Raw genomic sequence first — 22,219 nt, 5'->3', positions numbered from 1 at the left:
AGCCGAAGCCCTGGCATTGATCCCTAGCAGCACAAAACAAACAACCCCAACCTCACAAGCACTGATTTGATCTGTGAGACAGGGTACTATCATTGATACGTCAGAACTTATGATTCCTAAAAACTTCATGGTCATCTTAAGGGCTAAACTTTCCAAAAGCTTTGGAACCAAAGAAACACCTAGGTCCTTTAACTCTTAGAAACCTGTCATCATAGCTGTATCAATGCAAGTTTCCCACAGAGACAAATTCAGACATCCCACTGAAAAATACATATATTTTTTTGAGGTAGGGTCTCACTTTAGCCCAGGCTGATCTGGAATTCACTATGTAGTCTGAGGGTGGCCTCAAACTCACGACAATCCTCCTACCTCTGCCTCCCAAGTGCTGGTATTAAAGGCATGCACCAAAATGCCAAGCAGCATGAAAAACACAGTTTTTAAACACAATAAATATGATGTTATTTGAGGCTAAAAAAGTAAAGGAAGGTAGCTTTTCTTGTCACTAAAGCCCAATGCCACAGTGTCCTATTTCTGCCCTGGAACCTTCATTGCATTTTCACACTGAGATAGCCCCACTTCCCTGCTTACCCATGAGCTCAGGGCCACTGAGGGTGAGGATGCATCTCCCCTCTCTATGGTTGTACTCCTAAGTCTCAGACCCAGGCCTATGTGTGGCATGCATGGAACACAGGACCACTCTCCCTTGCCTAGACACTCCACACTCACCCTCCCCTAGACATTACCTTCTCCATCTGGCTGAGGAATGCTGCGGAAGACACAGTGCTGCTCCCGGATGAACTGTCCAGTCAGCTTGATGTCCACATCTACCTGGCCAACCCTGGGAAAGGAATGGCCAGATATTTGCTAAGCACCTCCTGAAGACCACCTTATCCAACTCGAGGAACTAAGTGTCATTATTCCCACTTCATAGACAAGAGAGCTAAGATTTGCCAGGCATAGTAACACACACCTTTAGTCCCAGCACTCAACAGACTGTGGTGGAAGGATCATCAAGAGTTTGAGACTTTTAAAGTTAGATGAATGTATTACATTTTACATCATGTAACACCATTGGAATTGATTAAAAAAAAACAAACTATGGGACTTTTAAAGAGTTTGAGAACAGTCTAGATAGACTACAGAGTGAGTTCTAACAAACGTGGGATAGATAGAGTGACTCTGCATAAAAAGACAGAAAGAAACGGAAGGAGGGAAGGGGAAGAGAGGAGAGGGGAGAGAGCCAGGCTTGGTGGCACATGCCACCAGCACTCGGGAGGAAGAGGTAGGAGAATCAATGAGAGTTTGAGGCCACCCTGAATTCCAGGTCAGCCTGGGCTAGAGTGAGACCCTACCTTGGGGAAAAAAAAAAAAAAAGCCAGGCATGGCCACACATGCCTATAACTCCAGTCCTGAGACAAGAGAATCATTGGGGCTTCTTGGTCAGCCTATCTTAACTGAAAAACGGGGAGTTCTAGGTTCAATGTCTCAAATAAGGTGGAAGAGCAACAGAGGACAACCTCTGTCCTCTGCACATGTGCAGACAGGCATGTGCATCTGCACACACACCCAAACACACAAAGATATCATATATGAGGAAAAGAAAATGGGAGGTGTGGTAATTTAGTCAGGTGCCCCCATAAACTTAGGTGTTCTGAATGCAAGGTCCCCAGTGATGGCAATTTGGAACTGTAAAGCCTCCTGGAGGTGATGTATTGTTGGGGGCAGGCTTATGGGTGTTATAGCTAGCTTACTCTTGCCAGTGTTTGGCACACTCTTCTGTTGCTACCATCCACCTCATGTTGGCAAGGGGGTGATGTCCACCCTCTGTTCATGCCATCATTTCCCCCTGCCATCATGAAGTTCCCCTCAAGTCTATAAGCCAAAATAAACTAATTTTTTTTTCCCACAAGCTACTCTTGGTAGGGTGTTTTCTGCCAGCAATGCAAACCTGACTGCAATGGGAGCATGGTAAGATATACTTATAATCCCTGCACTCAGGAGACTGAGACTGGAGGACTTTTAGTTTGATGTCAGCCAGGGCTACATATGCAGACCATGGCCCCCCCACCAAAAAAAACAAAAGCCAAAATGGGTATGGGGTTGGGTGTACCACACTGACAAAGTGCTTGCCTAGTATACACAAGGCCCTAGTTCCATCCCTACTGCCAGAAGAAAAAAGGAGGGGGGGGGAGGAGGAAGAAGTGGAATCAGCAGCAGCTGGGAGAGCAATCGGGGTTGTGGAGGCAATTATACAGAGGCCTCCAGTGACTGCCAACATGACAGCCCCTCAGTGCTAATGTCCCAAAAGAGAGGCCACCCTTAGGATGATGAGCACATATACCTGGTGACACCATCTTTGATGTGGTAGAGCAGACATTCAGACATCAGGGGGTCCTCATTCAGGTTTACCAGGTGGGGAGTCTGAGGGTGGAAAGGAGCGTAGTCAGGACTGAAGACTTATGAGAAGGGAGAGGAAGGGAGTAAAAGAATGTGAGCAGATATCCCTCCAGGTTCTGGCATTCCTTGCTGCTCATCCTTCTCTCCGAGTGTGGGGGGAGCTCTACACCCCCCTTTCTGCCATAAGGAGCATCTTTGGTTCTCATCTCACAATAAGCATCCTCTCCTAGCAGGACCACAAAAACCACCCTACCACCCACCCCCTCCCACATCAGTAAACCTTCCCAAGGTCTGTCCCTCTTTAGGTACCCCAACTTAGGCTTCTCAACTGGAAGCCTTTCACTGCCTTCTTCTCTATAGTCCTTCTGTCCCTAAGTCCCTCTCATCTTCCCTCAAAAATCTTCCTTACAACTCCTGGAGATTAAGGGAAAAACTGGGTGAGGGGCTAAGAACATCACACTTTTCATAATGCTTTAAATTTCTTATGAATGCAGATTACTTTTAGTAATTTAAAAATATAATGTGGGGGCAGGGGCTGGAGAGATGGCTTAGCAGTTAAGGTTTGCCTGTGAAGGCTTGCCTGTGAAGCCTAAGAAACTAGGTTTGATTCTCCAGTACCCACATAAGCCAGATGCACAAGAGGTAGCACATGTGTCTTGAGTTCATTTGCAGCAGCTAGAGGCCCTGGTGTGCCCATTCTCTATCTGCCTCTTCCTAAGTACTGAAGAAGAAGGAAGAAGAAGAAAGGAGGAGGAAGGAGGAAGAAGGAAGAAGAAGAGCTGGGTGTGGTGGCCCACACCTTTAATCCCAGCACTAGGGAGGCAGAGGTAGGAGGATCGCTGAGTTCAAGGCCACCCTGAGACTACATAGTGAATCCCAGGTCAGCTGAGCTAGAGTGAGACCCTACCTCAAAAAATCAACAAAAAAAAAAAAAAAGAAGAAGAAGAAGAAGAAGAATTGGACATGATGGTGCACACCCAGGACTTGGGTGGTAAAGGCAAGAGTATTACAAATTCTAGGCCAGCCTAGACTACATAGAGAGGTCCTATCTCAAAATAAATAAAAACAGGTATAGTAGTGCATGCCTTTAATCCCAGCACTCAGGAGGCAGAGGTAGAAGGATCCCTGTGAGTTCAAGGACAGCCTGAGACTACATAGTGAATTTCAGGTCAGCCTGGACTAGAGCGAGATCCTACCTCAAAAAACAAACAAACAAAAAAATGTGTTTGTTGCACCAGGGCCACTTTGTTTCCCTGGGCCTACTCAACTGAGGCCAGGGTCACTCTAAAAGCTGCCTGATGCTATCCTGGTCCACAGCATTCCTGACCAACTTACTTCAACTGCTTCTTGGCTTTCTGGCTAAGATCAACTGTAAAATCTACACCAAATACCTGACTAATCATTATGCTGCTTTGCACTGAAAGTAGCCTATTCCACTCCCCAAAAGAACCCTTTCTCTTGACACTGCTGCCCTCCCCAAGTATGTACCTCTGGGTAACACACAGGACCTGTTCCCACTCCACCTTCTCTTATCACTAGTTACCACCTCGAGAAGACTACTCCCTATGGCTGCTGCCTCAGCCGACACTTCTCTGTATCATCCTGCCTCAGGCCTGCATGACTTCCCACCTTCTCCTAGGATCCCAGATTCCTGTCCACACTATAATGTGGCCATAACATTGTTTTTCCATTAATGTCTCTCCAGATAGCACCCCATGCTGTCTGACTCGAATTCCGCTTTGCATTCTGGCCTCTCTAGGCTTCCTGTATATCGATCTCCAGTCCACCTGTGCAAGCCCCTTTCCAGGGTCTTTCCCCCAACTCTGCTCTTGCCCATTGGGTTATTAAGACCTATTCTAAGATCAGACTGTAGAGTGACTTAGAAATCACTACCTAGCTGATGAAGGAGTTGCCCACCCTGCCATGTTCCTATGCCTGAAAAAGCCCCTTCCTCATCCCATCCCCACCTGTCAAAAACATTTACTTCTTTCATGATGCTCTGCACCTGTCTCAAATGCCACTTCCTCCAAGAATTTTTCCTAAGCTTCCAACCAAAATCCTCTGCACTACAAAGGTTCACTCTGGCTTTCTACCTCACCTCAGTGAGGTGCTGGGCAGGTACAGATGAGTTGGACCCAGATGTGGCAGTCCTCTCAGAACCAACTTGGAAAGGCAAGACTTGGGGTTCTTCGCAGAAGTTTCTGACATTCTTATGCCCTTGAGTAGCTTGCTCATTCATTCATTCATTCATTCAGTTGTTCCTAGGGAGTTTAGTACTCCAGTATTCTGGAGGGAAGTCACATGCAAAGAGATACTAAATGCAGAACTAGGGGAGCTCAGGGCCATCAGAGAACTTCATGGGAAAGGCAGCATGGGATTGGTTTTGAAGGAAGAGGCAGGCGTGGACATACAGAAGGAAGAGGCCTGGGGAAAGGAATCTGGCCAAAAAGCATACGGTATAGACATTAAACAGAGAGGAGGGGAGGCCCCAGATTTCTTTGGGATCCATCCTGCACAGTGGTAGCCCAAGCTGTGTCCAGGATTATCTGTGCCTGTTCCTCCCTAGACGCTCCAAGCGTGCTGCTGCCACACTTCCCTCCAGAGACACTCAAGTCTCCTCCTTACACCACAGTGAGACCTGCCCTGGGACTGGAAGACACTGATGGGCTCTGGAAGCAGAAAGTGATCTATCCCTGGGGAGGGGAGACATGATTTGAGCCAGTGCTTTTCAATTTCTGCTCAGCCCTGGAACTCTTTGTTTAAATGAAATCTTACCTAGAAGCCTAGGGTGTCAAGCAGATAAGCAATGATCCAATTAGGCCTAGACGGCCGGTGGGGGACTCAGAGTCTGGTCCTGCCTCATCCTCTCTCCCTTAAGGACTTTGAGAAACCGACTGGAGAGATGGCTCAGTGCTTAAGGCACTTGCCTGCAAAGCCTAACGACCTGGGTTTGAGTCCCCAGTACCCACATAAAGCCAGATACACAAAGTGACACATGCATCTGGAGTTTGTCTGCAGCGACAAGAGGCCCTGGTGTGCCCATACTCTTTCTCTCAAATGATTAAAAAAAAAAAAAAAAAAGCTGGGCATGGTAGCACATGCTTTCAATCCCAGCACTTGGGAAGCAGAGATAGGAGAATGAGTTCAAGGCCACCCAGAGACTACATAATGAATTCTAGGTCAGCCTGAGCTAGAGTGAGACTCTACCTTGAAAGACCAAAAAAAAAAAAAAAAGAATATTTCAGAAAAAAAAGATAGAATAGAAAAAGGAAGCATAAGTTAATCAGTTCAAGGCCAGCATACTTAGCAATTCTGAGATATGGACTCAAAATAAAATTTACAAGGGCTTTAGAGTATAGCCTAGTAGTAGAGAACTTGCTTAGTTTTCATAGGGCCCTGCATCCAATCTCCAGCACTGAAAAAACAGACAAAAATAAAACCAGGTATGGTAGCTCACACCTATAATCTCAGCACTTGAGTTCCAGGTAATCCTGAGCTACAATGAGACTCTGCTTCAAAGTAATGATAATGATAATAATAATAAATAATGGTTATCATTAGACTTTAAATATCCACTTCTAGGAATCTCTTCTTACAGATAAAAAGGTTTTTTGGCAGCCAGGCGTGGTGGTGCACGCCTTTAATCCCAGCACTTGGGAGGCAGAGGTAGGAGGTTCACTGTGGGTTTGAGGACACCCTGATACTACAGAATGAATTCCAGGTCAGCATGAGCTAGAGTCAGACCCTACCTCAAAAAACCAAAACCAGGCTGGAGAGATGGCTTAGCGGTTAAGCGCTTGCCTGTGAAGCCTAAGGACCCCAGTTCGAGGCTCGGTTCCCCAGGTCCCACGTTAGCCAGATGCACAAGGGGGCGCACGCGTCTGGAGTTCATTTGCAGTGGCTGGAAGCCCTGGCGCGCCCATTCTATCTCTCTCCCTCTATCTGTCTTTCTCTCTGTCTGTCGCTCTCAAATAAAAAAAATAATAAAATAAATAAAATTAAATTAAAAAACCAAAACCAACCCCCCCCAAAAAAATTTTGGAAACAGGGTTTATGTAGCCCTGGATATTCTGTAACTTGCCTATACAGATCAAGCTGTAATCAAATACAATCCTCTTGCCTCAGTCTCTTGAGTGCTGGGGTTACAGGTGTGTGCCACTATGCCTGGCTTTTAAAAAAAAAAATTATTTATTTATTTAAGAGAGTGAGAGAATAGATAAATCAGGGCCTCTAGACACTCTCTAGAACTCTAGATTCATGTGCCACCTTGTGCATCTGGCTTCATATGGGTACTGGGGAATCAAACCTGAGTTCTTAGGCTTTAGGCAAGCACCTTAACTGCTGAGTCATCTCTCTAGCCCTTATGCCTAGCTTTTCTTTAAAAATATTTTTTCTGGCAAGGCATGGTGACACATGCCTTTAATCCCAGCACTCAGGAGGCAGAAGTAGGAAGATCACCATGAGTTCAAGGCCACCCCGAGACTACATAGTAAATTCCAGGTCAGCCTGGGCTAAAGCGAGACTCTACCTCAAAAAAAATTTTTTTTTTTTTTTTTTTTTCTGAGTGGGGCATGGGTGCTCATGCCTTTAATCCCAGCACTCTGGGAGGCAGAGTTAGGAGGACTGTTGTGGGTTCCAGGTCAGCCTGAGACTACATAGTGAATTCCTGGTCAGCTGGGCTAGAGTGTGATCCTACCTTGAAAAACAAACAAACAAAACAAAATATATATATATATATATATATATATATATCAATTTATTTATTCATTTGCAAGCAGAGACAGAAGACAGGGAGGGAGGGAATGGGCATCCCACCACTGCTAATAAACTCTAGACATATGCAATATTTTGTGCATCTGGCTTTAGGTAGGTACTGGGGATTTGAATCTGGGCTATCAGGCTTTACAAGCAAGTACCTTTAACCACTGAGCCATCTCTCCAGCCCCTATGCCTGGCTTTTAATAACACCTATTTATAGCATTAATTATAGTACCCACTATGGCATAGTTTGTGATATTAAAGAATGTGGAAAATCTAAATGCCCATCAGTAGAAAGCTAGCTAAGTAAATTATTCTGTGTCTATACAATAGAATATTCTGGGTCCATGAAAACAGCAAAATAGCTTTTAAAATAATATGGTATGCAACACTGTAGTTATGAGTGAAGCTGTGTGTATATACACATGTGTTATTATATATACAACACACACCTGAGCATGCACGGACTAGTTCCAGGGAAACATACTGGGAAGTGATAATGGAGGTTGCTCCTGGAGGGGGTAAGGGTAGAAATGAAGGGGACTTATGCTTTGCTGTGTTCATGTTCTAGTACTACTGAATGCTCACCCTGGTACATATCATTTTTTACCAGAACAATAAAAACAAAACAGAACTCTTCTCTTTAGTCTCTGGGCTTTAACAGGTAGCAAGCATCCTTTGCAGTGACAAGACCTCCTCCAAGGAACAAATGCCCATCTCATCATTTTGCCACTTTTGTCTCTCTCTCTCTTTTTTTTTTTTTTTTTGCTTTTCAAGGTAGGGTCTCACTCTAGTCTAGTCTCAGGCTGGCCTGGAACTTACAGCCTATCTCTGCCTCCTGAGTGCTGGGAATAAAGGTGTGTACTACTACACCTGCATTTTCTTAATTTCTGCCACACTGACTAGAAGTACTTGGGTACCAAGGTGCCTGAAAGCCATGCTGAGAGCTATCTGCAGCCCTTCCTCCCAAGATGTGATTGGGTCCCAAGAGGGGTTTCCTTAGAAGGATCCCAAAGCCTGCACCGGCCTTCCATCCCTAATTATCCTCTCATAACTCTTCCCTTGCTGTGACTTGAGCCAGAAAGGCAAAGCCCTCTCTTCCTTTTAGAACAAGGGTTCAATGATCCTTGCTTGATCAAATTTCTAGATGGACCTGACTTTACAACATAAAGCCAGCCTCCTTCCAGTTGCCCACCACCTCTTTGTGACAGCAGGCAATGACTGACTGGTCAGAGCAGTATTTGACTTAGAGACTGATCCTAGCAGTCTGCTTTGCACCATGAGCCAGACAGGCTGAGCTGGTTCCCTGGTGGAACTGGAAGTTCCTGCTCTGTTCACACTGGCCCCATCATCCTTCTATCACTATGCACCAGTCAGCTGTCCTGGCTCTCCCACTGCTTTTTGTTGTTTTTTTTTCAGGGCTAGGGATTTAACCCAGGGCCTCACACAGACTAGACAAGCACTCTGCAACTGAACTACATACATCTCCAGCCTTTAGTTTTTTCAAACGTGATCTCCCTATATAGCTCAAAGAGGCTTTAAACTCACTGTGTAGCCCCAGCTGACCTTGAGCTTGAGATTCTCCTGTCTCTGCCCCTTCCTCCCCTGGGGGCTGGGGTTACATGTAGGCTGTGTCAGCACACCTGGCAGCTGTGCTGACTTTTATGGCCAATGTCCATTCTAAATGATCACTCTCATTCCAATGGGTTTTCAATTTTTTAAATATTTCATTTATTTATTTAAGATAGAGAAAAAGAGAGAGAGAGAGAGGGAGGGAGAGAGAGGGAGAGAAAGAGAAGGGGTGCGCCAGGGCCTCTAGCCACTGCAAATGAACTCCAGATAAATGAGTCACCATGTGCATCTGGCTTACATGGGACCTGGAGAATAGAACCGGGGTCCTTAGGCTTTGTAGGCATACGCCTCAACCGTTAAGCCATCTCTCCAGCTCTTCAGTATTTTTTTAAATTTTAATTTAATTGATTTATTTGAGAGACATAGAAAAAGAGGCAGACAGTAAGTTAAAAAGGAGATATAAAGGGAAGGGAAAGGGGGCTGCAGAGATGGCTTAGCGGTTAAGTGCTTCCTGTCAAGCCTAAGGACCCCGGTTCGAGGCTCAATTCCCAGGACCCACATTAGCCAGATGCACAAGGGGGCACACATGTCTGGAGTTCGTTTGCAGTGGCTGGAAGCCCTGGCGCACCCCTTCTCTTTCCCTCTATCAGCCTCTTTCTCTGTGACTCTCAAATAAATAAATAAAAATGAACAAAAAAAAAAAAAAGGAAGAAAAAGGAAGGGAGGAGGGTACTTAATAGGTTGGTATTGTATATATGTAAGTAGAAGAACAGATTAACGGGGGTGAAAAGGTCCAAAGTGAGGTCAGGGGAAGAGATTGAGTAAAGGAAAGGTGCAGGGAGGGCTAATCAAAATCTAAGAGAATGCAAATAAATCATATGGAATCCTCCGGTTTCGGACAATGGAACACTCAGGAGCCATAGATCGTTGTTAGAAAATTTTCAGTGCCAGGGATGGAATACCTCCAGTGAGTTGTTGGCCAGGGAGGGCCCTGATGCCCCCAGAACATTATAGGCCTTGCCGAGGCCCTTGATTACAACGTGCTCCCTCCAGACATAAAATGACCTGGATATCCATGACTTCATAGTGCCTGACTCTACCTACACAAGACCATCATAAGAGGAGGAAAAGACCATGATATCAAAATAAAAGAGAGACTGGAGCCGGGCGTGGTGGCGCACGCCTTTAATCCCAGCACTCGGGAGGCAGAGGTAGGAGGATTGCCATGAGTTCAAGGTCACCCTGAGATGACAGAGTTAATTCCAGGTCAGCCTGGACCAGAGTGAGACCCTACCTCGAAAAACCAAAAAAAAAAAAAAAAAAAAAAAAAGAGAGACTGATTGAGATGGGGAGGAGATATGATGGAGAATGGAATTTCAAAGGGAAAATGTGGGGGGAGAGGTATTATCATCAGATACTTTTTATAATTATGGGAAATGTTAATAGAAATTGAGAAAAATAAAATAAATTTTAAAAAGAGAGACAGAGAGAGGGAGGGGGAGAGAGAGAGAATGGGCCTCCAGCCACTGCAAACGAATTTCAGATGCATGCGCCCCCTTGTGCAACTGGCTTACGTGGGTCCTAGGGAATCAAACTGGGGTCCTTTGGCTTCGTAGGCAAATGCCTTAACCACTAAGCCATCTCTCTAGCCCTCAGTATTTAAGTATCACTTCTGTGCCCAACTTCCTTCCTCTTCACAAAGCTTTACTGAGTAACTACTACCTAAAAGACATGTCAGGCATCAACATGTTTCATACAACCTAACATGTATCCCACATTTGTTTAGCCTCATACTGTCCCTGCTCCTCTCTACCCCAAGTCTTGTCCATCTTTCAGGATCCATTTTGACAACCACTTTTCTCAGGAATCCAACTGTTGTATTTCTTTCTTTCTTTTTTTTTTTTTTTTTGAGGTAGGGTCTCACTCTAGCTCAGGCTGATATGGAATTCACTATGTAGTCTCAGGGTAGCTTTGAACTCATGGCAATCCCTCTACCCCTGACTCCCAAGTGCTGAGATTAAAGGGGTGTGCCACCACACCTGGCTCCAGCTGTTGTACTTCTAGGCCACACTGATGATTCCATCTTTAAGCAGCTCTGCTGCACTGATACCGCTGTCCAGTTATGCTCACTCCTTCTCTGCCCCCTTCCCAATCATCTTCCCTAGCTAGCCTTTTAAAACATGAATGATGGGGCTAGACAGATTGCTTAGCAGTTAAGGTTCTTGCCTGCAAAGCCTAAGGACTTATGTTCTACTCTCCAGATCTTATGTTAGCCAGATGCACAAAGGTGAGACAAGCGTGAGGTTACACATGCCCACTATGTGGCACAAGTGTCTAGAGTTTGATTGCAGTGGCTGAGGCCCTGGTTTGCCAATTCTCTCTCCCTCTCTAAAATATAATTTTTTTAAAATGATTGATGGAGCTAGAGAAAGGGCTTAGCAGTTAAGGTGCTTGCCTTAACTAAAGCCAGGTTCAATTCCCCAGGACCCACATAAGCCAGATGTACACGGTGGCATATGTGTCTGGAGTTCATTTGCAGTGGCTGGAGGACCTGACACACCCATTCTCTATCTCTATCTGTCTTTCCCCCCACCCTTTCTTCCCCTCTTTCAACTAAATAAATAATTTTTTTTAAAAAAATGAATGCAATTTTCAGCTTTTTTTCATTTTTTAAAATTGAATTTTTTGTTTGTTTTTAGAGGTAGGGTCTCACTCCAGCCCAGGCTGACCTGGAATTCACTATGCAGCCTCATGGTGGCCTCACACTATTGGCAATCCTCCTACCTCTGCCTCCTGAGTGCCAGGATTAAAGGTGTGCACCACCATGCCTGACTCAGCTATTTTTTTCAGTAGGTAACTCAGGGTACAAAATTAAATGATACTAAATAAAGTGTATACAGTATCTAACTTAAGCCTCTGCTTTAACCAATTTCTATTTTCCCAATTCCTCTTGTTCCCGAGGTAACGACTCCTAGTGTGAGTACTGAGACAAATTCCAGCATGTACTCACATATACATGTATGTAAAGACCTAGGTTCTAAGCAGTTTTTGTAATCCCCTAGGAGAAAGAACCCTGTCATCTTTGGGTAGGCCCTAGAGTAGACACAGGCACTTAATGAGCACTGGACTCTGTACCTCACTGATAGGTGGAGAAGGCAGGGATGGACACACAGCACAGACAGAATGGTGGCAAAGATGGGAACAGAAGTGATGAAGGGACTAATCAGAGGTTCAAAGTGAAAGAGCATGGTTATAGCTCCCACCCTACATTCCCACCCAACCCTCTTCTCCAATCTGAGAGCTCGCTAGGCTTCTTCACCCAGCATACATACCTTCTTTGGAGAGAAGACGCCAACAGTTCCCCCGTCCTCACGGACGGCCACCCCCATCTCAGCCAGCAATGCTTCTCTGTGGTCAAAGGAAAGGCAAATGTCAATCTTATCACTGCCAGCCATGACCTCCCCCACAAAGCCACCAGCTGCCCATCTGAGCCCCTCCCACCTCTCCATCCGCAGGGCTTCAGTCTTCCTCAGCTTCTCCTCCCAGGTCTCATTCAGCTCAGCTATAATCTTCTCTGTCTCCTGGGGGCACAAAGAAGAGCAGAGATCAAGGAACTCCTGGTAGTTAGTCTACTACTTCAGTCTTGGCTTTGGAGATGTAGCCCACAGACCTCCACTCCTTGACAAGCTCAGTTTCCCACCTGTAGTCTCTCCATGGCTTCCTCAGGCCCAATCTGGGGCTCAGTATCTGGGGAGTATGAGGGCTCCAGTTCCCCATTGTGTGCAGGGGGAGCTGAGGGTGAAGCTGAAGCAGGGGGAGATGTCACAGCTGGCAGGGCACCTCCAGGACTACCTTCTTCCACCTTCAAACCTAGGAGGGAGAAAGGTAAAAGAAGGCTAAAAGGATACTGACTGGAAACTTAAAGGGAGGCCAGGAGCTTTATGGAGGATTCTAGAAGACAGCTGGGTAACATCCCACAAGGCAGCAAGAAGCCTTCCTAAGTAGCCTTGATATGAACACTCTTTTTCTGCCTAAATTCCAAGAATGGAGAGCTCTTTACTGCATGAAACTAAGCAGCAAGCTGTTTTTGTTTGTTTGTTGTTGTTTTTACTGTAGTTATGGACAGGGTAGGTAGTCAAATTTATTTCAAAACAAAAGCTTTGTTGGGCTGCAACAAATGCAGAAGAAAAGGAATACTTAAGGGAACACATAAATTACCAGGATGCAAAAACAGTGAGGCATGCCTCAAATAAGCCTTTAAAACATCATAAACTGAACTATAACATATCCATGCAATAGTATTTTTTTTTTCAGTGCTACTAATGGAAAAGTTAAAGCCTGTGCAAGAAATTTACAATATGGCTATTTTGTTGTTCCTGCCTTTTGACCCTAATGCAGATTTTCTGACAGGATCTCTGTTTAAAAAACCTAAATGCTGATCTGGAGAGATGGCTTAGAAGTTAAGGCATTTGCCTGCAAAGCCAAAGGACCCAGGTTCAATTCCCCAAGACCCATGTAAGCCTGATGCACAAGGGGCACATGCATCTAGAGTTCGTTTGCAGTGGCTACAGGCCCTGGCAAGTGCCCATTCTCTCTCTCTCTCTCTGTCTCTCTTCTCTCTTCTCTCTCTCTCTCTGCTTGCAAATAAATAACTTTTAAAAATCTAAATATTTTCACAAGATTTTAAACATAACTGGGAAGCTGAATTTAGAGAAAATAACATAAAAATGCAGTGCCTGTGACAGCCAACATTATGTAACTGGGCTGTATAAGGTTGTTTATAAGGCTAGGGTTAGAAAGATAGGCAGAATTTTTTTTTTAAGTTACCCCCTCTATTGATGCTGATTTGATTTTCCACTGTTAATGACCCTCTATCAGAAAGCTCCTAGCTTGGGCTGGAGAGAATGCTTAATAGTTAAGCCTGCAAAGCCTAAGGACCCAGGTTCAATTCCCCAGAACTCATATAAGCCAGATGCACATGGTGGTGCATGCATCTGGAGTTCATTTGCAGTGGCTAGAAGCCCTGGCACACCCATTCATCCAACCCTCCTCTTAAATAAATAAATAATATGTCTTTAAAAAAAAAAAAAAAAAAGCAGCCGAGCATGGTGGTGCACTCCTTTAATCCCAGCACTCAGGAGGCAGAGGTAAGAGAATTGCCATGAGTTTGAGGACATCCTGAGACTACATAGTCAATCCCAGGTCAGCCTGAGCTACAGTTAAGACCCTTACCAAAAAAAAAAAAAAAAAAAAAAAAAATGTTCTTAGCTTTGTTGAGCTAAAAATCTGTTCCCACATCATGTATGCCCAGTTCCTAGTTCAGCCTCTGGGACATTACAACTGTTTTTCCCTTGGCAAGACATATCTAACTTATCCTCCCTTTGTTCACTCCTCTGTGCCTTTGAGCACCCTATCTTCAATAGGATGGACCTTAAGACTGAGCACAGGGTCTGAACTTGACCCAGTTAACATAAATTGTACATCTTCTCACATGGATACTACTGCCTCTTATCAGTGAGCTTGAGCACAACTTTTTTTTTTAAATTTTTATTTATTTATTTGAGAATGAGAGACAGAGAAAGAGGCAGATAGAGAGAGACACAGAATGAGCGTGCCAGGGCTTCCAGCCACTGCAAACTAACTCCAGACACGTGTGCCCCCTTGTGCATCTGGCTAATGTGGGTCCTGGGGAATCGAGCCTCGAACCGGGGTCCTTAGGTTTGACAGGCAAGCACTTAACCGCTAAGCCATCTCTCCAGCCCTTGAGCACAACATTTGAGGAATCATTCCATTGTTGACTACTGAGCTGACAGTCAGCTAAAAGCTTAATAATGTTCGTCGTCATGGTGATGCATACTTATAACCCTAGTACTTCAGAAGCTAAGGCAAGATAGTGTGAACTCAGGCCTATCTTAAAAAAGTCAGGTGTGGGGCTGGAGAGATGGCTTAGCGGTTAAGTGCTTGCCTGTCAAACCTAAGGACCCCGGTTCGAGGCTCGGTTCCCCAGGTCCCACGTTAACCAGATGCACAAGGGGGCGCACGCGTCTGGAGTTCATTTGCAGAGGCTGGAAGCCCTGGCGCGCCCATTCTCTCTCTCTCCCTCTATCTGTCTTTCTCTCTGTGTCTGTTGCTCTCAAATAAATTAAAAAAAAAAAAAAAAAGTCAGGTGTGGTAGCACATGCCTTTAATCCCAACACTAAGGAGGCAGAAATAGAAGGATCTCTATGAGTCTGAGGCGACTGAGACTATATAGTGAACTCTAGGTCAGTCTTGTCTAGTGTGAGACCCTACCTCAAAAAAAAAAAAAAAAGAAGAAGAAGAAAGGAAGAGGAAGAAGAAGAAGAAAAGTGGAGCTGGAGAGATGGCTCAGTGCTTAAAGGCACTTGCTTGCAAAGCCTGATGTCCTGGGTTCAATTCTCTAGTACTCAGTAAAGACAGATATACAAAGTGGCACTTGCATCTGCTCATCTGTTCATTTGCTAGAGGCCCTGGTATGGCCATTAAATAAAAATATTTTTAAAAAGTGGGGGGCAGAGAAATGGCTTAGTAGATATAGCACCTTCAGGGGCTAGATGCTTGCTTGCAAAACCAAAGACCTAGGTTCGATTCCCCAGGACGAACTTACTGTCTTACTGTAGCTCAGGCTGACCTGATTGACTATGTAGTCTCAGGATGGTCTCAAACTCATGGCAATTCTCTTACCTCTGCCTCCTGAGTGCTGGGATTAAAGGAGTGCACCACCATGCTCGGCTGCTTTTTTTTTTTTAAAGACATATTATTTATTTATTTAAGAGGAGGGTTGGATGAATGGGTGTGCCAGGGCTTCTAGCCACTGCAAATGAACTTACGTGGGTAAGCCAGATGCACAAGGTGGTGCATGTGTCTGGAGTTCATTTACAGAGGCTAAAGGCCGTGGTATACCCATTCATTCATTCATTCTCTCTCTGCCACTTTCCCCCTCCCTCCCTCTCTCTCTCTCTCTCTCTCTCTCTCTCTCTCTCTCTCTCTCATAGTATAGCACCTGCCTTTATGCAAGTATGAGGACCAGAATGCAGATCCCAACACCTACAGGGCAGACCTGTAATTCCAGTACTCAGGAGGTAGAGACAAGAGATCCCAGGAGCAAGCTGACAAGGTGGTGCACACCTTTAATCCCAGCACTCAGGGAGGCACAGGTAGGAGGATCACTGTGAGTTTGAGGCCACCCTGAGACTACATTATTAATTCCAGGTCAGCCTGGACCAGAGTGAGACCCTACCTCAAATAAAAAACAAACAAACTCAAAACAAGCACAGGTGGAGGGGTAATAGAGCAGAATACAGGACATTCTGCTCAGGCCACCATAGGCCAGCACACTCTGCTATAGGCAAATGTATGGGGTGTCCTAAGGGCACTCATGTGCCTATACCACAATACACATGAGTAAAAAGAAGAGAGCAGGGCTGGAGAGATGGCTTAGCAGTTAAGCGCTTGCCTGTGAAGCCTAAGGACCCCGGTTCAAGGCTCGATTCCCCAGGACCCACGTTAGCCAGATGCACAAGGGGGAGCACATGTCTTGAGTTCATTTGCAGTGGCTGGAGACCCTGGCACACCCATTCTCTTTCTCTCTCTCTGTCACTCTCAAATAAATAAAATAAACAAAAAAAAATTTTTTAAAAGAATTAAAAAAAAAGACAGCAGAGCCAGGCATGCCTTTAATCCCAGCACTTGGGAGACAGAGACAGGACATGTCTGGAGTTTGTCTGCACTGGCTGGAGGCCCTGGCATATCCATCCTCTCCTCTCCTCTCCTCTCCCCTCCCCTCCCCTCCTCTCCCCTCCCTCCCCCTCCCCTCCCCTCCCCTCCCCTCCCCTCTTCTCTCTCTCTCTCTCTCCCTCCCTCCCTCCCTCCCTCTCTCTCTGTCAAATAAATAAATATATTTAAAAACAAACAAACAAACAGAGAGTGAGTGAGTGAGTGAGTGAGTGAGTTAGGCATGGGTTAGGCATGGTAGTTCATGCCTATAATCCCAACACTTGTAAGGCTGAGGTTCAGCCTGGGCCATATAGTGAAGTTAAGGCTAGCCTAAACTACATATAGGGAGAGAGGCAGGCCTATTATTTTATAAGAACTTCTACAGGCAGGTGTTGCAGCAGCCTCTTAACAATTTGTTGTGTGAACCATAGACAATGTAGGACTTGCCATTTATTCCTGCACTTGTCATTTTAATTAGCTTTGGAAACCTATCAAAGTCTTAATGGATCCTGATGCTCCCTGAGAGACTAAGTCTATCCCATCCCTGTAACATCTGAAAATACAGTGCCCTCTCATATGTGTGTCAGTGTCACTGAACACAAGAAGGGTTTCCCAATGAGTGATCCTTCTCATACCCTAGGACTGGGCAGAGGCAGGGAAGGAGAGATGAGGTGACCCAAGGAGTTCCCCCTCCCCTTTACTCCTACCTCCCAGAGCAGAGGCTGAGAGGCCTTGAGCCATCAACAGCTCCCGTAGCCGGGCCACCTCCTCCTGCAGCTCTCGGATCAGCCTGGCATTGGGGTCCTCATTGATGATGGCATTACAGCGGATTTGCTTGGTACGGTCTGCATATCTGAACAAGGAGGAAAGATCAGAACTGGGGAGGACAAGCCCAGGGGACCCTAGCTTTCTGACCATTTTTCGTTCCCCCTCCCAGCTCTCAAATCATTGGGGCAAGACTGGGGATTCACCTGCCTATAACTAAGTAACCAGCCTCTGGGCTCCTGACACTTTTGGTATGTTGCCCTTCCTTGCCAGAGATGATGCCCCACCTGAGTGTGCTAAGAGTCTCCTCGTAATTGATGTCAGCAGGACTCAGTGCTGCAATCATTGCTGTGCGTGAGTTCCCACCTAGGAATGGGAAGGATGGAAAAGCTTTAGGTGAATTAGGGGTCTAAGAAAAGTAACACTGGGCTGGGCATGGTGGTGCGTGTCATGAATCCCAGAGACAGAGGCAGAAGGACCACAGTAAGTTTTAGGCCAGCCTGAGACTACATAGTGAATTCCAGGTCAGCCTGGGTTAGAGTGAGACCCTACCTTGAAAAACAAAACAAAAAAATAGACTGAGCTGGGTGTGGTGGTGCACACTTTTTAATGCCAGCACTTGGGAGGAAGAGGTAGGAGGATCGCTGTGATTTCAAGGCCAGCCTGGGACTACAGAGTGAGTTCCAGGTCAGTCTGTGCTAGAGTGAGACCCTAAAAAACAAAATTTAATTAAGTCAGACTGGGTTATCAGATCAGAAGGCTCCAATACCCAGGCAAAGGTCTAAGAGGTGGCTATCTGAGCTAAGATAAAGTTGTAGAGCCCATAATGATGAGTGGTTGTGGGGAAGGATATCTGGAGGAAGGGTGAGGTGAAACAGACATCAGGTGCTAGGTCCATGAGAAGAGGAGGAAGTCAGAAGTGGTATGGGGGCAGGCCCCCTGGCTTGGCAGGGTGTGGCCTGATGAGCACAGGAAACTTCACAGGCTATTCCCTAGGTTAGAGGGGGAAACAGTGGGACAACACTAACTAGACTTTAGACTCTAGGGGTGGCTGGGGCATTTGTGAGATGTGTAGTTGAGGGTTAGAGGGATGGTGGCAGGTCAGCAAGGACAGGGGAAGAGTCCCTCACCCAAATTCTCCTTGAGCAACCACGTGAGCACAGAGTCTCTGTAAGGTATAAAATCTGACTTCCGCTTCTTTGATTGCTGGGATGGAAGGAGGAAAGCAGTCAGGGTGGGCCACTCCTTGTGTCTTCTCTTCTGAACCCTTTCTCTTCCCATCCCTCAGGGCTTACCAAATCTGCAAGTGCTGAGATCACCTTCCCTAAAGTAGTCAGGGATTTATTGATGTTAGCACCTTCCTGGGAAAGGATGAAGAAGGTGGGAATGAGATCTTCCTCTAATAATCAGATCCACAGCCACTCTCTGCTTTGCCAGGAGTCCCAGGTGATGATCAGTGACCTCCCACATAGCCCCCAACGAAGCACCCATCCACCTCTCCATAACACTCTCACCTTCAGACGCATGCCCCGGGCCCCTGAGGAATCAGCCCGCTCACTCCCAGCAAGGTCCACCAAACTGATCTTACTGACCTGGGGTCAGAGGAAAGAGGTAGGAGGTAACTGGAATGGGTGGAGGATGGGGAGGCAAATTAGGGGAGCAGCCAGCAGAAATATGGGTAGTTAGGAAGAGCTAAAGAAAGATGAGTCCTTAGGATCCTAAGGACTCATCTCATATCCTTAGAAGTACGTGCTCAACCATGTTTATTGCTGCTCAATTTATAATAGCTGGGAAATGGAACCAGCCTAGATGTCCCTCAACTGATGAGTGGATAATGAAGATATGGCACATTTATACGATGGAGTTCTACTCAGCAGTAAAGAAAAATGAAGTTATGAAATTTGCAGAAAAATGGATGGATCTGGAAAGGATTATACTAAGCGAGGTAACCCAGGCCCAGAAAGCCAAGCGCCACATGTTCTCCCTCATATGTGGATCCTAGCTACAGATGATTGGGCTTCTGCATGAGAAGGAAAAAACTCAGTAGCAGAGGCCAGTAAGTTAAAAAGGAGATATAAAGGGAAGAGAAAGGAAGGGAGGAGGATACTTAATAGGTTAGTATTGTATATATGTAAGTACAATGATTGAGATGGGGAGGTAACATGATGGAGAATGGAATTTCAAAGGGGAAAGTGCGGGGGGGGGGGAGAGGGAGGGTATTACCATGGGATATTTTTTATAATCATGGAAAATGTTAATAAAAATTGTGTTAATAAAAATTTTTTAAAAATTAAAAAAGAAAGAAACTTTATTTTGTAAACTAATACCATCTATACTAAGAAAAGCCTGAACAGCATTAAAAAAAAAAAAAAAAATAAGCATTCTGGAAGGCTGCTAAATATCCTTGGGGGGTGATGAAACAGAAACGGATTATTTTTCCAGAACTAAAAGTTTACTTTTCCATTTAAAAAAAAAAAAATTGTGAGGAAAATAAAAAAAAAAAAAAGCCAAGAGGGGTCAAAGAAAAACAACAAGAGGAAACAGAAGATAAAGATAATAATGAAAAGTGATTACTCATTCATTTGTTCATTCATTCACTTACAAATACTTGTAAGTCCATTGTGTGCCAGGACACAGAACACAGTAGGACCTGAGCCCTGCTCTGAGAAGACTAGTTAGGACAAATATGCAGACGAATGTAATGCACAGATCTGCCAGGAAGGTAGAGGAGGCTGTGGAAGCCCGGAGGTATAACCCAGCACAGGTAGGGAAGACGGGCCCAAGCCCCTTCTATCATTGTTCCCACTTGGGAGCCTTCCCTACCTTCTCTGAATCCAGCCCACTGAGCTGGTCATGGGAGCGCTGCGTGAAAACAATGGTGAAGACTGCATGGGAGCGGCTGCTGGTCTCATTCATATTGGTGGCAGCCACGGTCCTGGGGTTGAAGAGGGCAGTCACAGATTCCTACCCTTCAACTCCCTCCGCCCCCCAATCCAGGATCCCTTCCCTTCCATTCTGTCAGCCTGTCTCACCGAGCCTTATTCCCACAATCCATGAGATCAGCAATGTCTGCGAAGGAGGTCACAGCCAATTTAGACAGGTCCTGCACATAGGGGCCCAGGATGGGGTGCTCTCGGACCCGCAGAGAGCCCCGACTCTTGGGGTTCAAGAGATCTCGTACCCGCTCACAATAGATCTCCATATAGCTCACCTGAGTGGGAAAGGAAATAGGAAGCCAGCAGTGACAATGACAATGAACTTGACCCAGAACACAGGTAGATGCTGCTCATGTATATTATACATGATGCTGAGATTGGATATGCTGGCTCACTGATCCTCCCACCAACCCAAAGAGGTACGTCTGATCATTAGCATCCCACAGACAGACATACTCAGGAGCTACAAGCCAAACACACTGTCCATCATCACAAGTTAGCCCCTAGCAGGACCAGATTAGATCCCATGCTGACACCAGAGGCAGCTCTCAGACTTAATCACTCTGCTTTCCTGCCTCCTTGCCTTGCCCAAGGACACAGGGTCCTCTCTTTGCCTGCACCAAGACCAGGACTTACCTCCACAGAATAGGAAAGCTGAGTGTTCTGGTTCTCATTAACACGAGAGAAGAGGTCCTCGCAGAGCTGGAGGAGCACAGAGAAGCACAGAGAAACTCCTGTCTAGGGCACGTTTATGGCCCCCAGCCCAGGCCAGGTCCTATCTCTGAGGTGACCCCATATAGTCCTTTCCATGGCCCTAAGGGGAGGGACAGTCCCATTTTATAGATGATAAAATAACGTCTGAAAGATTCACACTTGCCCAGGATCATAAGACTCCAAAACAAAAACTAGGCATCCTGCTCCCTTATCTGTGTGCAAGGTCATTATGCTGCATAGTCAGAGAGAATTATGAACAACTCAGCTATCCACAACTCCAGTACAGAAGCTCATAAAGGAATTGCACTAAAAATAATTATGAAACAAAATCAAACAGTAGTAAATGGTAAAACTATGGCCTAGGGCTAGGGAAATGGCTCATTGGGTAAAGTGTTTGCCACATAAGCATGAGGAGTCTCCATGATGACACTGACCTCTGGCCTGCCTACACACACACACACACACACACACACACACACCCATACAAACAAACAAACAAACAAAAAAACTAAATAAACAAAAGACATAGCCTCTACCAAGGCTCACTGTCTCTGGTAGGAGCAAAGTCTCCCTTACCTAAAAGACCCCAGGTGTTGGGTGGTAGCCAACCCTTCTATACCATGACATTCCCAATCACTAATAGGCTCAGGTAGCCAGGTCTCCTTGGAGTTCTGTCCTCCTTCCCGTGTCAACTAAAAAAGCTTCTACTCTTGGGCTGGAGAGATGGCTTAGCGGTTAAGCGCTTGCCTGTGAAGCCTAAGGACCCCGGTTCAAGGCTCGGTTCCCCAGGTCCCACGTTAGCCAGATGCACAAGGGAGCACACGCGTCTGGAATTCGTTTGCAGTGGCTGGAAGCCCTGGCGTGCCCATTATTTCTCTCTCTCTCTCTCTCTGTCTCTCTCTCCTCCTCCTCTCTGTCACTCTCAAATAAATAAATAAACAAAAAAAATTTTTTTTTAAAATTTAAAAAAAAAAAAAAGCTTCTACTCTGGCTATCCAGCCAGATGTCCAGCAGGTACCTGAGGCACAATGCCTTGTTGCCCTGGCTCCTGCCGTCCCATCATGGTGTAGGACTTGCCAGCTCCTGTCTGCCCATAGGCAAAGATGCACACGTTGTAGCCTTCAAAGGCATGGAGCAGCATCTCCTCCCCAATGTCTCGATATACCTGCTGCTGAGATGCAAACTGTGGGTCTTCCGCCTAGGTGAAATGGGGGCAGAGAGAAACAATAGGAGCCTTGTATGACTTTGTTCTTTGTATCTATGGCCTAAGAGTCTTGTGTTCCCCTACTCCATCCCCAACATCCTAATCATCCCTAAGGACTCTACCCAGGCCAGTACAGGCC

General features: G+C 45.8%; 1 protein-coding gene across 3 annotated transcripts in view; it reads right to left on the bottom strand.

Moving 5' to 3' along the window:
* The window catches only part of Kif1c (kinesin family member 1C), a 36,625-nt gene that overhangs the window by 11,432 nt on the left and 2,974 nt on the right, over positions 1-22,219 (bottom strand). For all 3 annotated transcript variants that reach the window (XM_045158485.1, XM_045158484.1, XM_045158486.1), the window contains exons 5-18: positions 21,895-22,074; positions 20,799-20,864; positions 20,259-20,437; positions 20,050-20,161; positions 18,741-18,818; positions 18,522-18,587; positions 18,357-18,432; positions 17,514-17,592; positions 17,169-17,314; positions 12,428-12,597; positions 12,229-12,308; positions 12,060-12,135; positions 2,342-2,421; positions 744-838 (exon numbers count right to left, since the gene is read on the bottom strand). In XM_045158485.1, coding sequence (XP_045014420.1) covers positions 744-838; positions 2,342-2,421; positions 12,060-12,135; positions 12,229-12,308; positions 12,428-12,597; positions 17,169-17,314; positions 17,514-17,592; positions 18,357-18,432; positions 18,522-18,587; positions 18,741-18,818; positions 20,050-20,161; positions 20,259-20,437; positions 20,799-20,864; positions 21,895-22,074 — 1,483 coding nt within the window. The remainder of the gene's footprint in view (positions 1-743; positions 839-2,341; positions 2,422-12,059; positions 12,136-12,228; positions 12,309-12,427; positions 12,598-17,168; positions 17,315-17,513; positions 17,593-18,356; positions 18,433-18,521; positions 18,588-18,740; positions 18,819-20,049; positions 20,162-20,258; positions 20,438-20,798; positions 20,865-21,894; positions 22,075-22,219) is intronic.

The sequence above is a fragment of the Jaculus jaculus genome, chromosome 9 (genome assembly GCF_020740685.1).
Source record: "Jaculus jaculus isolate mJacJac1 chromosome 9, mJacJac1.mat.Y.cur, whole genome shotgun sequence".
NCBI classification, from domain to species: domain Eukaryota; kingdom Metazoa; phylum Chordata; class Mammalia; order Rodentia; family Dipodidae; genus Jaculus; species Jaculus jaculus.
The sequence above is the reverse complement of the archived record's forward strand: the minus strand, read 5'-3'. Positions and strand labels throughout refer to the sequence as shown.